Source organism: Protopterus annectens, chromosome 12.part0, assembly GCF_019279795.1.
Source record: "Protopterus annectens isolate FY-2018-M chromosome 12.part0, PAN1.0, whole genome shotgun sequence".
Lineage (NCBI taxonomy): Eukaryota > Metazoa > Chordata > Ceratodontiformes > Protopteridae > Protopterus > Protopterus annectens.
In genome coordinates this window covers 1,045,285,530-1,045,299,751 of record NC_056746.1, presented here as the reverse complement: position 1 = coordinate 1,045,299,751, position 14,222 = coordinate 1,045,285,530, and the positions used below count along the sequence as shown (strand labels likewise).

Here is a 14,222-nt window from a genome sequence, read left to right as displayed (position 1 = left end):
TAGGTTTTATGATAAGAATTATTAGGTAGGTATGAGCAAAGTGGAAGTAAGAGATGTGGAGTAGCAAAATGAAAGATTGTTATGGGTGAAATAAGAGGAGGATATGAAAGATGAGATGGGTAATAGAGTATAGTTTAAATTATTGCTGGATAATTAAGATATGGCTAAAGATATGGCTGCTTTGGAAATGGTGAAATATATATGGTTTACAGAAAATCGGCTGGATAGAGATATGTGGCTTTTATGACAACAATGCTACATATAATTAGGATAAGCATTTGCTAAAAATATTTATCCATTATAAATGTATGGGCAAGCCATTGTCTTTTTGATTTTTCAAGTTTTGCCTCTCACATTACTGTATATTCCCAACTGATCCATATGTCCCATAGTTGAGAGGCACCGGATGATACCAGGCATGAACTTTTGCTTGGTGAATCCCCTCCATTCTTTGAAGAAAAACCTACTGGCTTTCAGGACATGGGCAAGGATTGCAGAGAGATAGGGCCTATTATTCTGCAGATAGGACTCTTTTAAGACCTCCCCATTTCTAGTTTAGGTGTTTGCAGTACTGTAAGCTTTTTATAGCATTCTCCAGTGCTTACAGCATCAATGTCTTCTCATATACAATTACAAGCTTGGCATACCAGTATTATGTCCACCAGATGGTGAACACTGCAATAAAGGAGAGCCAGACTTCTGCTTCTTCTGTACTTCTCTGCTAGCTCATTAACCACTAAGTGGTCACTCAGGTTACATTCTGTATATGTAAACAACTTGCACTGTTGCCAATAGGTCACTGTTATTTTATCATAGAAAAGTTGCTTCCTATTTTCCTTTCATGTCATTCTGCATTAAATTGCAGAAGGTAATAATTTTCATTGAAACATGTATTATTTAATACCTGTCTTCGGTGCTACTTTTGCTTCTGGAGTTCCTTTGTAAATTATAATGCATTCTAAATTATTATAAATTGGTTGATGCAGATTCAAGATGTGTCTTTGATGCTCTTCCTAATGCCTAACAGGTCAATGGTACTGCCTAGCAGCCCTCTGAAACACAGCATCCTATAAAGCTGACTGGTCCACCACAAGAGCTGCTGTTTCTTTTTTGCTCTATGGTGTAGGCATTCAGCAGTCCACATTGCTCATGTTCTACCCTACTAAATTCCATTATGTCTGGTTTATATGTTGGAGGGGGATGATTAGTTGGAAGAACTTATTTCAGCTGGCATTGTTGGGCAGAGATAGAGGAACAGAGGAAGATAGTCTGTTACCTGAATGAGAAACCATAAACCACAATCCTATCAGACTGGAACTTTTGTAGCTGGCATTTTACTAAGTGCAATTGTCACTGCTGCAGTGTTGTGACTACACATATAGCAGTATTACAAACATTTTAGTAGTTCTCTCTCTCCCCCCTAAGAAACCATCATTGGAGGTGTTCATCCTCTTATTGGTGTCCCCAGATTATTTGTAGGTTACTGTCTTCTCAGGTGATATGTATGCCTCTACAGTTTGTATCAGGTAAGTTGCTTAAGTGACACTTTTTGCTGTTTCTCTTCTAAATGTTCTCTTTATATCTGTTTTAGGGCAAAGGCGTTCCAGATCTTAACACTAGACTGATGGTTAAGAAGCTATGGGACACTTTTCAGACACCTGTCTTCACTCTTGTGGATGCAGACCCTCATGGTAAATATAGATGTTATGTTGTCCTATCTTGCCTTCATTCTTACACTGATGGGTTCGGAGCCAATCCTCGACTCCAACTCGGCCGAATACTTAGCTTAAGATCTCAAACTTGGCTCCTGGCAAGAAGGTATCCCACAATGCAGTGGGGCAATTCCCCAGATCTTGTTTGCTGCTTTACGAGGTTGGATGCGCTAATCTTGGCCGTGGCTAAGTTGTGAAACTTTTTCTTATATTTCTTGTCAAAACCTAATAATTTTGCTGATATATGGTTCTTTCAACAATATATTGTATTCATTGGCTTCTCTCTGCTGTTTCTACCTCTTTTGCGATAATTTTTTTCCTCAGGCACGGCTTTTGCCGTTGCTTTATAGGCCTTGGTATCCCTGTAGTGATAATTATCTGTTTATTGTAGTTTGTTGCGTCTTTTAGCTTGTTTGAATTAGAGAGCTTGTTGTACTTTCTGTGTCCTTATAGCTTGTTTAAATTAGAGAGCTATACACCTGTTTTAATTAGAGGACTTATCTTGTTTCATATTTTGTGTCTGAAGATCAGAGCCATTTAAGTTAGAGGTTATAATTTTCTTCCCTATTTTTTTTCTTATTGGCATTGTTTTTTGTAGCATAAGTCTTTAAATATATTAACCTGTTAAATAAGCTTCCCTTGTTGGTATCAATTTGTCTAAAGAACAGAAAGAAAAGAGAACATAAGTCTTCGGGTTTCAAAAAATGTCAGAAATGTTTGCAAAAGATGTCCATCACTGATGGACATATTGTTTGTGTATATTGTCTTGGTGCTGTCCATCTCCAAGAGGACTGCACCTTCTGTCATTCGTTTAGTGCCAGAGTTCTTCAGGAGAGAAGAAGCAAGTTGATTCTTAAAGGGCTTTTAAAACCCTCCTTTGAAGAGGCTGTTCATAGCTCTTCCTCTTCTTCATCTCCTTCAAAAAAAGGTAAATCACATAAAAGACAATCTCCATTTGCATCGGCTCATTCGGAGCCGTCAGTTAAACTACCTAAAATGACTAAAGCTACTGCTTCCTTGGCTCCACAGTCTTTGGAGCCAATGGAAGTCATTATGATTGACAGGCCTGATTCTTCAGCTTCAAAGCCTTCACAGCTGCTAGATACCTCTTCTCAGAGCCGGTCCATTGTAATTTCCTCGGTTTCTCTCACTTTGAGATTGCCTGTCCTCCATAGGTCTCGATCTCCTTCATTATCTTCCAGGTCTACAAGAAGTTTATCTGATGAGGATGTGGAACCGGTGGTACATAGACTCCTTAAGTTGCCGGCACTGACTAAATTGTTCTCGGCTCCAACCCATTTGGTTTCGGAGCTCACTGTGCCCACTATTCTTCCTCCTCCGAGCCAAGCTGGTCCTTTGGAGCCGGAGTGCTCGGTGCCATCTTCTGTGGATTTGTCGGTTCCGGAACTCCCTTTGGTCTCCTCGGAGCTGGCTTCTGCTCCGACTCTCTTGGCGCCATCCAGTGAGTCTGGGAGCCGGGATTCCCCTGGTCGGCCCCAGGGGGGATTCTTGGGCCCGATCATCGGTGCTGAGCTTACCCCTTGGAGTGTTAGCACGGGTTAGCTCGGCTCCTACATCAGCCTCGGGTCCAGTCTCGTTGGCTCCGTTGCCTCCCTCTGTCTCCTTGGAGCAGAAGGGATCTTCGGAGCCGGCGGGATCTGCCTTTGAGCTGATGAGTGTGTTGTCTTCCCACTCAGCACCACAGAGGGTTACCAGTACTCTTCACCCCAAGGCACCAGCTACTGTTGCAGCACCACACATTCCTCAAGACAGCAGAGACCCAAGGCCTCAGGATCCTCCTTTGGGTGAACCCCTCTCATCCAAGGCCTCCCCAGAATATCCTTCTGAGGAGCCACCTTGGAAGAGAACCTGCAAGAGGAAGCATATTGACACCCCAGATGAGTCCATTACTTCAGGCACTGACCTCGATGAGTAGGAAGGGTCTCCAAAGTCGTCCTCTGATGTTATCTCATTCGCAGATATTATGGAAATCCTTAAGCAAAGAGGCGGCTGGCAGACCACTACCCCTTCTGATGAGGAGTCAGTGTACCTGAAGGCTTTCGGGTCTCAACCTTCAGCCTCCTGAGTGTCCCCGCCTTTTGACGAACTAATGGATCTGGTTAGTCGAAAGGCATTGGAGTCACCGGATGCTTTGGAACCAATCCCTCGGAGGCCAAACAAGTTTTTGTCAGCTCCTCTGGGGAAAGAATTCTTAGCAAAGGGAGTACCTGTAGATGCTATGGTGATGGCAGCAGCCAACAAAAAGGAACTTGCAGAGACTTCCTCGTCTGTTTATCCTCTGAATAAAGATTCAAGGATGATGGACAGATACAGGAAGCTTATCTTTTCTTCAGCAACTTTTTCTCTGCGATCGCTGAATTACTTATCTCATTTTATGAGGCTAAAAACAGATATCCTGAAAGAGCTAGGAGATCCTCTACGAGGTTCAGTAGCTGTGGAGGTGAATGAGAAGCTCTCCTCCCAGCTGTCCACCTTAAATTCTATTGTCAACTCCTCCATGAGGCTTATATCTTACGGAGCAGATGGAGCGAGCAGGGCAGCGGGTTCCGGAGTTTCCCTTAGGAGACACTCCTGGATGCACTTGTGTACTTTTGCAGAGCCCTTCAAGTCTACCTTTACCAACGCACCCTTTGATGGTTCCTCACTCTTTGGACCTAAAGTAAAAGACACTCTAACCCGATGCAAGCAGGAAGGGAAAACTCTGCTGTTGGAGTACGTTTTTTCCGTACCTTCAAGACCTTATCCCAAAGGTCAGAAGGGCTTAAAGATGTGGTTCAAAAGATCCCAGAGATGTTTCCAGGATGCACAGGCTGATACTTCCCCAGGGGCAGAGGGGGAGGTAATAATGGTAGACACCGCCCCAGAGGCAAAGGGAGTCTGCAAAACCAAGGTTACCGTGATTCATTTCACGGACAGCCTTATCAGTGCTCCTGAAAGAAGACCTGTCTGCTCTACTCTGGAGGCAGTTGAGGGACGTTTGTCAATGTACCCAGAAGCCTGGCTGAATATCACCAATGACAAATGGGTACTAAACATAATATCAAGAGGGTACGCCATCCCCTTTTGTTTACCTGTCCCAAAGACTAAAACATTCCCAGATGTTCCACCCAATCTAAGGGAACAATCAACTATAGAGATCTAAAAGTTGCTCCAAAAAAGTGTCATCCAAGAAGTTCCCACAGACCAAATAGGATTCAGAACTTACTCAAGATTCTTTTTAGTGCCAAAAAGAACAGGGGACTGGAGGCCCATATTGGATCTAAGCAAGTTAAACGAATCTGTCAAGAAGTCAAACTTCCGAATGGTGACTCTGCAGTCTATACTTCCCTTTTTAGGGAAAGACAAATGGATGTGCCCGATAGACCTTCAAGATGCTTACTACCACATAAAAATGGACAGGACATCGAGAAGGTACTTACGCTTCCGGCTGGGAGCCAGCCATTACCTGTTCAGAGCTCTACCCTTTGGTCAAACTACAGCCCCCAGAGTGTTCACCAAAATGTATGGCAGTAGTCATGGCTCACCTGAGACGTCTAGGATTCCGTGTGTTTCCCTATCTAGACGATTGGCTCCTGTCTGCCACCACCAAGCATCTACTCCTGCAAGCAGGGATCTAACGTTGCACATCTGCAACCAATTGGGCATTACAGTAAATTTGCAAAACTCTGCCTTGTTGCCCTCTCAACTTATTAAATTCATAGGCACAGATCTAAACACCTCATTGATGATAGCATGTCTTCCAGAAGAAAGGGTCATAGCTATCAGACATCAAATTCTTCACATCCTTTCCTTGAACAGAGTGAAAGCAAAAGTAATTCTCCGTTTATTAGGAACAATGGCCTCCACGATTACTCTAGTTCCTCTTGCCAGAATGCACATGAGAATACTTCAGTGGCTATTATTCTCCCAATGGTCTATTCAGGAACTTCCAATGTCTCACCTGATCAGGATAACGGAATCTTGCAAGAACGACTTGAGATGGTGGATGCATTCCAGTCATGTGACAATAGGCAGACCCTTTGTTCCACCTCAGCTAATAGCTACAGTGACCACAGATGCTTCCCAGACGGGGGGGGGGGGGCATTATCTAGGGAGAACAGTCCAAGGTACATGGCAAGATCATGAGGCTCACTTGCATATAAATGTTCTAGAGATGAGAGCAGTGCTTCTTGCATTGCAAGCACTTCAGGACTCTCTCCCTCTAGGGACTATTGCAATCCACTTGGACAATATGTTGGTGGTTTGGTACATAAACAAGTAGGGGGGAACCAGATCTTACCCCCTTTGTCGAGAAGCCCTAAGAGTTTGGCAATGGTCAGTTTCTTCCCAGTGCTTTCTGATCACAATGCACATTCCAGGGAAGTCCAATGTGATAGCGGACAAGCTGAGCAGAGCAATTCTTATGCCTCATAAGTGGTCTTTCAATCACAATGTAGCAGAAATGATTTTCCAGACATGGGAACAGCCTTGGTCCGATCTCTTTGTCACTCCCATGAATGCCAAGTGCAGCAACTACTTTTCCCTAGTTTCTCCTCTGGGGGAGACACTGAGAGACACTCTTGCTCACAGTTGGCCCTCGGGACTTCTGTATGCCTTTCCACCATTTCCTGTCCTACCCAGAGTAATTCAGAAAGCACAAAGCTCGGCAAGCAGGATAATTCTCATTGCCCCTTACTGGCCTCACCAAGTTTGGTTCCCCTTCCTTTGGCCACACCTTCAGGAGAAGCTTTGGATTCTGGACCCAGTACCAGATCTGCTGACTCATATGTCAGGGGAGCTTCATCCGTCTCTCCACACCCTCAAACTGACAGCTTGGCTGCTCTACTTCCCAGTTTAGTCAGGCTTCACAATTTCACTCCCACTGTCAGACATATCTTAATGTCCTCCCATAAAGCTTCCACTAAAAAGCTTTATTCTAGTAAATGGAAGAAGTTTTCCTTATGGGCTCAAGATAAGGACATTGACCCTTTTTCTGCACCTATTCACTCCATTTTGGAATTTCTGGCGGAACTGTTCCAACAAGGCTGAGCTGCAGCTACCATCAAAGTTCAACTTGCTACAATTTCAATGTTTCATATTGGCGATACTTCTTCTAACTTAATGTCACACAGGTTGTGTAGAGCCTTCTTAAAAGGTGCTTCTTTACCAAGTCCTCCCTTTAAGGAACCCCTTTCTCCCTGGGATCTAAATTTTGTCTTGTCCCGTCTCACTTTACCTCCCTTTGAGCCTTCTTTGTCTTCAGACCTTAAGTTCCTTTCATGGAAGACCTTATTTCTAGTGGCTATAACTTCCACTAGAAGAGTGGCAGAACTGCAAGCCCTTTCTTTTAAACCACCATATTTGATTTTTCATAAGGATAGGGTATCCTTACGCACTAACCCTTCCTTTTTACCCAAAGTTGCTTCTCCAAACAATATAAACCAATCCATAGAACTCCCAGTATTTTTTCCTCAACATAGCAACAAGGCAGAGTACAAATTACACCAACTGGACGTGCACAGACAACTCAGATTCTATTTACATAGAACCAAAGACTTCAGAAAATCTGACCAATTATTTGCATCCTTTTCTGATGCAAAGAAAGGATCATCAGTTTCAAAAAACACTCTTTCTAATTGGCTTTCAAATTGTATTACCTTTATCTACAAATCTAATAACAAGGCTCTACCTTTCAAACTGAAGGCTCATTCCACTACAACATTGGCTATGTCATCAGCTTTCCAAGCCAGAATTCCTATAGATAATATTTGTGCAGCAGCTACTTGGTCTACTCCACATAATTTTATTACTCAATACAAAGTGGATTTGGCCTCCAGGGATAGGGCATCCTTTGGTTCCATGGTGCTGAAAGGTATACTCCCGTGAGCCACCCAGGATAAAGGTGCTAGGGACGCTGTCTCATCAGCGTAAGAATGAAAGCAAGATAGGACAACATAACATAAAGAAGTTATGTACTCACCATAACGTTCCATGTTTGCTGTCCATCTCGCCGTTCATTCTTACCAACTCTCCCTCCTTCCCCCTGCCATGGACTTCTAGTGGACCTGGTAGATTTTTTCTGCCTGAGGGGCTTCTTGTCTCAGCTTGTTTCTTCTTCCAGTATGCTTGGTATGGACTTACATAGTGTCTACGTGTATATGTGTGTAAATATGTATATAGTGTACATATTGCTCAGTATTAGCAGCAAACAAGATCTGGGGAATTGCACCACTGCATTGTGGGATACCTTCTTGCCACAAGCCAAGTTTGAGATCTTCAGCTAAGTATTCGGCCGAGTTGGAGCCAAGGATTGGCTTCAAACCCATCAGTGTAAGAATGAGCGGCGAGATGGACAAAAACATGGAACGTTATGGTGAGTTCATAACTTCTGTTTTCCTAAATAGCTTAACATTATGTTGTATGCTTGTAGAAGGACATTTTTAATTTGTATATGTTTATATTACAGGTAAGTGAAATGTAACACTTGGCCTCTGTCAGTCATGAATTGACCTGCTTTGAGTAATTAAAAAAAATCAAATCATAATATATAAAAGAAGACGAGTACTGGGGTAACTGTTAACAAGGTACATAGTAGCATTAGGTTCCAAATGCTATTAGTTAACTTGGTAGTTCTATGGTGGGAAAAGCTATTTTTATTTAACAATGAGAAGTTCAAACATGTAAAATTCTATAGGCGGTTTGTAGATGACATTATAATTGTTTGGGAAGGTACCCTGGAACTCTTTGAGTCCTTTTTGAACTATTTGGAAACAACCACCACATTTTTAAGGTTTACCAGGGAAACTTCCTTCACACATATAAATTTTCTTGATGTCACACTCAGTTTTACACCAGCAGGCAATATTATTTCTACATTATATAGGAAATCGACATGGAAAAATGCGATATTGACTTTTGATAGCATGCATCCCAGGCATGTTTTTCAAGGCATAGTGAAAAGCCAGTTTGTGAGGATACTTAAATTATGCAGTAGAGTTGAAGATTTAACTAAAGAAGCTTCTGCCCTAGAAAGACTATTTATAAACAGGGGATATGATCCCATGATGGTCAAAAAAATCAAATATGAGACACTAGGGGGGACAATACCAATAGAGTCAATAAACACAGATGTAAGTTATATAAAACATTACTCCAATTATTACAAGAAAGAAAATTTAGCCAGAAATCATGTTAGATATATCATCACATATACTAGTGATGTAAAAAATGTACAACAAATTGTCTATGACAATTGGCATATATTAACTACTGATATTCAAACTAGGGATATTGTAGGCAGATATCCTATGTTCCTCTACAAGAACAGCAAAAATCTTAAAAGGATATTATGTGGCGACCATTGTATCACATTGGATAAGTAAGTTAATGTAATGAATAATCTCCATCTTAAGCATCAAGGCACGTTCCCATGTTACAGTTGTAATAGATGTAAATATATAACTAAAGAACAACCCTTTAAACATCCATATATGGACTATACTTTTAGACCACACTTCTATGCCAACTGCAATACTCGTAATTTGATTTATCTTGCCACATGCACAAAATGCCAGGCCTTTTATGTAGGATTACCCAAAAGAAAGCTCCAAGAACGCATATATAACCATCTGTATGATATACGCAAGGCTATAGAAACCAATGCCTTAGCGAAACATATCATAGAGTTTTATACTCACTCTTTTTGCTTCAGAGTTTTGCAGGTAGTATCACCAAATGATAGGGATGGTGATGCAGAGAATGACCTGGCCCTTACGGAATTAAATTGGATTTTGAGATTAGGAGCGCATATAGCACCAGGAATAAATAATTTTCTATCTATCAAGCCAGTATTATTATCTAGGCATTGAGAGACTTATTTACGCATCATACTCATTCTGGAGAATGACACATATTTATTTTCATTCTATTTTTTATCACCTTTACATATATATTGCTATTTTTTTATTTATATTCTTTATAGATATATGCATAGATCAATTTAAATACATCTAATATGCTATGTTTAGTTCGCATATAGCTTGGCCAGTTAGTGTTTTAGGTTTCATGTAACAACACAATACCTCATGCATACATACTTTGTCATATATTTATATAGATTCTTGAAGTTTGTAAAAGGTGACTTCCTATATAAGGTTTTGTACAATGTTTTTATGTTGAAGCAAGCTGACAGTAACAAATTAATTGGTTACCAACACTATCTTTTCTGTTATTGTCATCATGAAGCGCATTGTATAGCGAGTACCAGCTAGTCATGTGGCCTACTTATGCTTGATATTTTGCAAGCACTTATATATACTGTCATGCTTTGTTTTATAGACACATGTATAAATGAGTCTATATACACTTAATGGTTTCGTAATAAGTCAAACATGCATTTTTGGTTCGTTAGCGTTCCAGGCTTTAAGTAACAGCATACATCCTATGGTATAAGCATTCTGTTACAAATGCATATAGATCATTGCTGCTTATGAATGACAATCTTTTGTATCAGGTTTTTTATGCTGCAATAAGCTGATACCAAGGGATCAGTCAACTACTAATTTTATCTCTTATTTTATTGTCATTAAGTAGTACATAGCACAGTGAGCATTCGTCATTTTATTCATGCGTCTCACTCATGTTTGATACTTTTGAAAGATCTCGTATATGCTCTTATGCTGTGTAAATGGGATTACTTAGATATAATATTTATTTACTGACATAATCGTCATCAATACATAGATAATTTTAAAAATCATTAGATTTTTATATAAATATATATTTACAGAGAATTCACCTATCTATTTTATTTATAATATGCATGGTGTAATAAATATAATTATTTAGCGCTAATCCTAAAATATAGGATCTCTCTGTTTTAATTGATTTAGAAAATTTTCCCGCGCGTCAGTGGATGTATATAAGTGCAACAGCTGTTTTTTAATTGATATCTGATGAAGCGTGGTTGTACCACGCGAAAGCGCTCATTCTGTGTGTTTTAATAAAATCTTTGGATTTTTTCGTGAGTTGCCAGAGTCTTTTGATCGACTACCAGTGACTTATTAAGAATTTTTCCACCTGTATTCCTTGTGGTTGGTATCTCACTATATTATTTACAAGGTACATAGTAGCATTAGGTTCCAAATGCTATTAGTTAATATTAACCAGTTAAGGCTAGGGTACTGACATCCAAAAATGATTATCAGTACATAGAAGCAAGGCAGCAATTCATGCTACTATGATTTGATAGCAAAATGTTGTTCTGAGAGAGTGGGCTGGACAGTTAAGCTTGGGCATCCCAAGTGTCTCAGTCCTCCCCCCATTAAGAATGAGTTGATGGTTGACATTTGCTGACAGATACTAAGAGGGATACACTTATCTAAAGCAACATGCAGGATTCTCAGTCACTTTAAAGTACTGTCATACACAGTACTGTTGACACTGCTTATCTGAGCCACTGAGGAAAGGAGGAAAAATGCCTGCCAGCAACCAAGAGATCAGACTTCCATAGATACCCAGGCCTTATTGTCAAACTCCATGACCACACACCATGGTCTTAAATCTGCACATCTAAAAGTTAGCATTTTGACTTCTAAAACATTCAAATGCTGAATCTTGCCTCTACAGACATACTGGCCTTAACAGGAACATAGCTAAAACCTCTATATGACTGCTGACATCTGTTCGTACAATGTTAAGTGTTCAGTCTGTTGGTATTATCCCCCCACAACTGTTCAACAGGGGGCAAAAACTTCAACATGAAAAACCCACTCTGAATCATGTACAAGGGAGAGCTATTGCTCAGATCCTCGAACCTCTTCTCCTAAATGACCCCTATAATTCCCTTGGACTCTGTTAACTTCACATGCTACAAGAGTGAACATAATGGGAATATAACTAATGGAGAAGCTTACTCTATAGCAAGGAAGGTTTGGCAAAATAATTAATGTCTTAACCTAACAGATACAAGCTACAGGGTTTGACTATGACCTCTGGTTATTGGCTAGGCTTATAATAGTCTGCAGACTGACAATATTTACCTGTGAATCTAAAAGATATGCTGTCAATACTGGAACAGCATTATTCAGAGCATTTTTCCTCAGGCAGACAGCTAATGCTAGAGAAATGATGGGAAAGAGAGAAGTAATTGGAAACATGTTTTTTTTGTGTGTGTGTGTGTGTGTGTGTGTGTGTGTGTGTGTGTGTGTGTGTGTGTGTTATGTGGAGGGAGTGTAACATGTTGGCAGATTTTAAAAATTCACTGCAGAGTACTTAGAAGTGTTAGGGTAACAAATGGAAGTAGCTAAGAAAATGTTTTTTTTTTGTTTTTTTTTTTGGCACTGTAACACAGGATCTGAGCGGTCTTACTAAGTTTAATGCTATTGGCTGCCAAAAAAAAAACAATTACTAAAAATTGGAAATAAAAATCCAAACTGACTGTAAATGAAGTACTGAATATTGTGAATGAGACAGAAGAACTGGAGGTGAGATGTATAGAAAAGGGAAGGAACAAATTATTGATGGAGTGAACAATTATTATTAAATAAACATATGTTTACTGCATACAAACAATGAGAAACATCACTATTGTTTGTTTTCTTTTAGTAAGGAGTAAATCAATTGTTGCTAGTAATAAAACAAACCAAAATAATCAAGCAGTTTTTGCTACTTGTACCCAGAAAAAAATAATGAAACTATTTAAATAAATACATCTTCCTACTGCAGGCAGAGAGGAACAGCTTATACTGGAAGTCCCTTCCTTTCCATCAGTTGCACTTGATTCTGCAAGGATCTCTCAGCGCAGTGATAGTTTTAACACCTCTGCAATATTGTGGGGGGAGACTGTAATTTCTTCTTGGACTACAAAAGAGAACCCTGAACAAAGGTCTGCAATTTAGCTACTTTTCTGGCTGTAGCTGCATAACATCTAAGTGTGGTGTAAAAAAAGCTCTGAGCCAAACATAAATGAGGGTGATTAGAGACAGAAAAGAAGCAGTCCTTTTACAGAAGGTAAAGAAGATGACAGTGACTCACACAAATCCCATTATATGTCAATGACATGAGAATTAACAGTTACTTCCTTATGTCTGGCATGAGTCACACAAAGCATTATGGGAAAGAGGAAGGGTTGAGGAAGAACAAAATCACGTTGGTACATCAAGCCCCATTGGTGGCCATGTTGTGGGAAACAGGCTAAAATTACAAATAAAGCACTTGATTCTGAGGTGTTAAAATAGGTCAGGAAACAAAGAGTGAAAAAAACAGATTTTTTTTTAGCTCTATGGTGAAATTTTCCTTTAATATATGTGCACTTATGTCATTTCAATTGTGATTTAATAAAGATGTTTAAAAAATCTTACTAAAAATAATGACTTCCTAAAGTGGCTTTCCATTCAGGTGGACTTCTACAGAGGATGTTTAGTCTCACTTAACCAGTCAGAGAAGCCACAAATGTTCACTGATAGACCGGATATGACTTCTACCCCAAAAGAGTACCTCATGTACTTGGCCTAGACCCTTTTCATGTCTGCAGCCAGGCCTAGCAAAAGAAACAGACAGGAATTTTCACTGAGTTCAAATGCCATTCTCCTCTCAGAGGAGGATCTTCTTGCAGACCTGAGTCTGTATGACAGAGCTGAACTCTGATAGGCTAAACTGATTTGTGTTTTGACACTTACTTAAATCACTGAATCTCATTCTGTCCACAGGACACTTCCTCAAATTTTCCCCTACCCCCCAAGGTTGTGCAACCTTTAAAGTGATTATGTTTAGTAAGACATATAAGATGGAAGAGACTCCTGCATCATGTGGGGTTGGGGGGGGGGTTACCCCTCCCTAGTTTCACCTAAGGAGGTCTTTTTGCTATTTTTTGTTTTGTATAATTTCTGAAAGTGTCCTGGCAGTGAAAAGGGACTTAATGAAACCATCATATCCATTTTGATATACGAATGTACTACTTTATATGTTTTTTTTTTTTTTTTTTTTGCTTTCACTGGTGTCCACACATTTGTATATGTATATAAAAGCCACATTCATGTTTGTTTGTTTTTTTTCATTTTGTTTCGTAAAGGTAGTAAGATTACCACTGTTTGTAAGAAGAGTTTTATATGTTACTATTGTTTCGTATTATTGCATGTTGTCTATGTACCTAACTGCTAATGTGGAACTTTTTCTCATCAGGTCACCCTGTAAAAGTTGTGCTGGTCTAGTTTGTCCCGCTCAGTTAACAAAATGAAAATCAGTAAAAAGATTAAATTAGAGGGTATCAATGCAATGCCTTCAAATGATTTCTTACCCCTTTTTTGAGTGTCACAGAATGAATACTAACAAATGTGGTGGCAAACAGTCTAAAAGACACCTGCAGATAAACCATTACACAAATTTGAGACCAATAAATTCATAGCAGTGTACCTGGAAGAGGTGAAAAAGGTACCCAAACTTCTCAAGCATTAGATATTTTCATAGCCTTCTTAACTGAAAAAATCTAGTGTCCCTTGTAAAAGATTCACT

General features: G+C 39.8%; 1 protein-coding gene across 1 annotated transcript in view; it reads left to right on the top strand.

Moving 5' to 3' along the window:
- Positions 1 to 14,222, top strand: part of SPO11 (SPO11 initiator of meiotic double stranded breaks) — a 1,671,983-nt gene that overhangs the window by 1,352,522 nt on the left and 305,239 nt on the right. Inside the window, exon 11 of the mRNA XM_044090058.1 lies at positions 1,592 to 1,691. Within this exon, the coding sequence (XP_043945993.1) occupies positions 1,592 to 1,691 (100 nt within the window). The remainder of the gene's footprint in view (positions 1 to 1,591; positions 1,692 to 14,222) is intronic.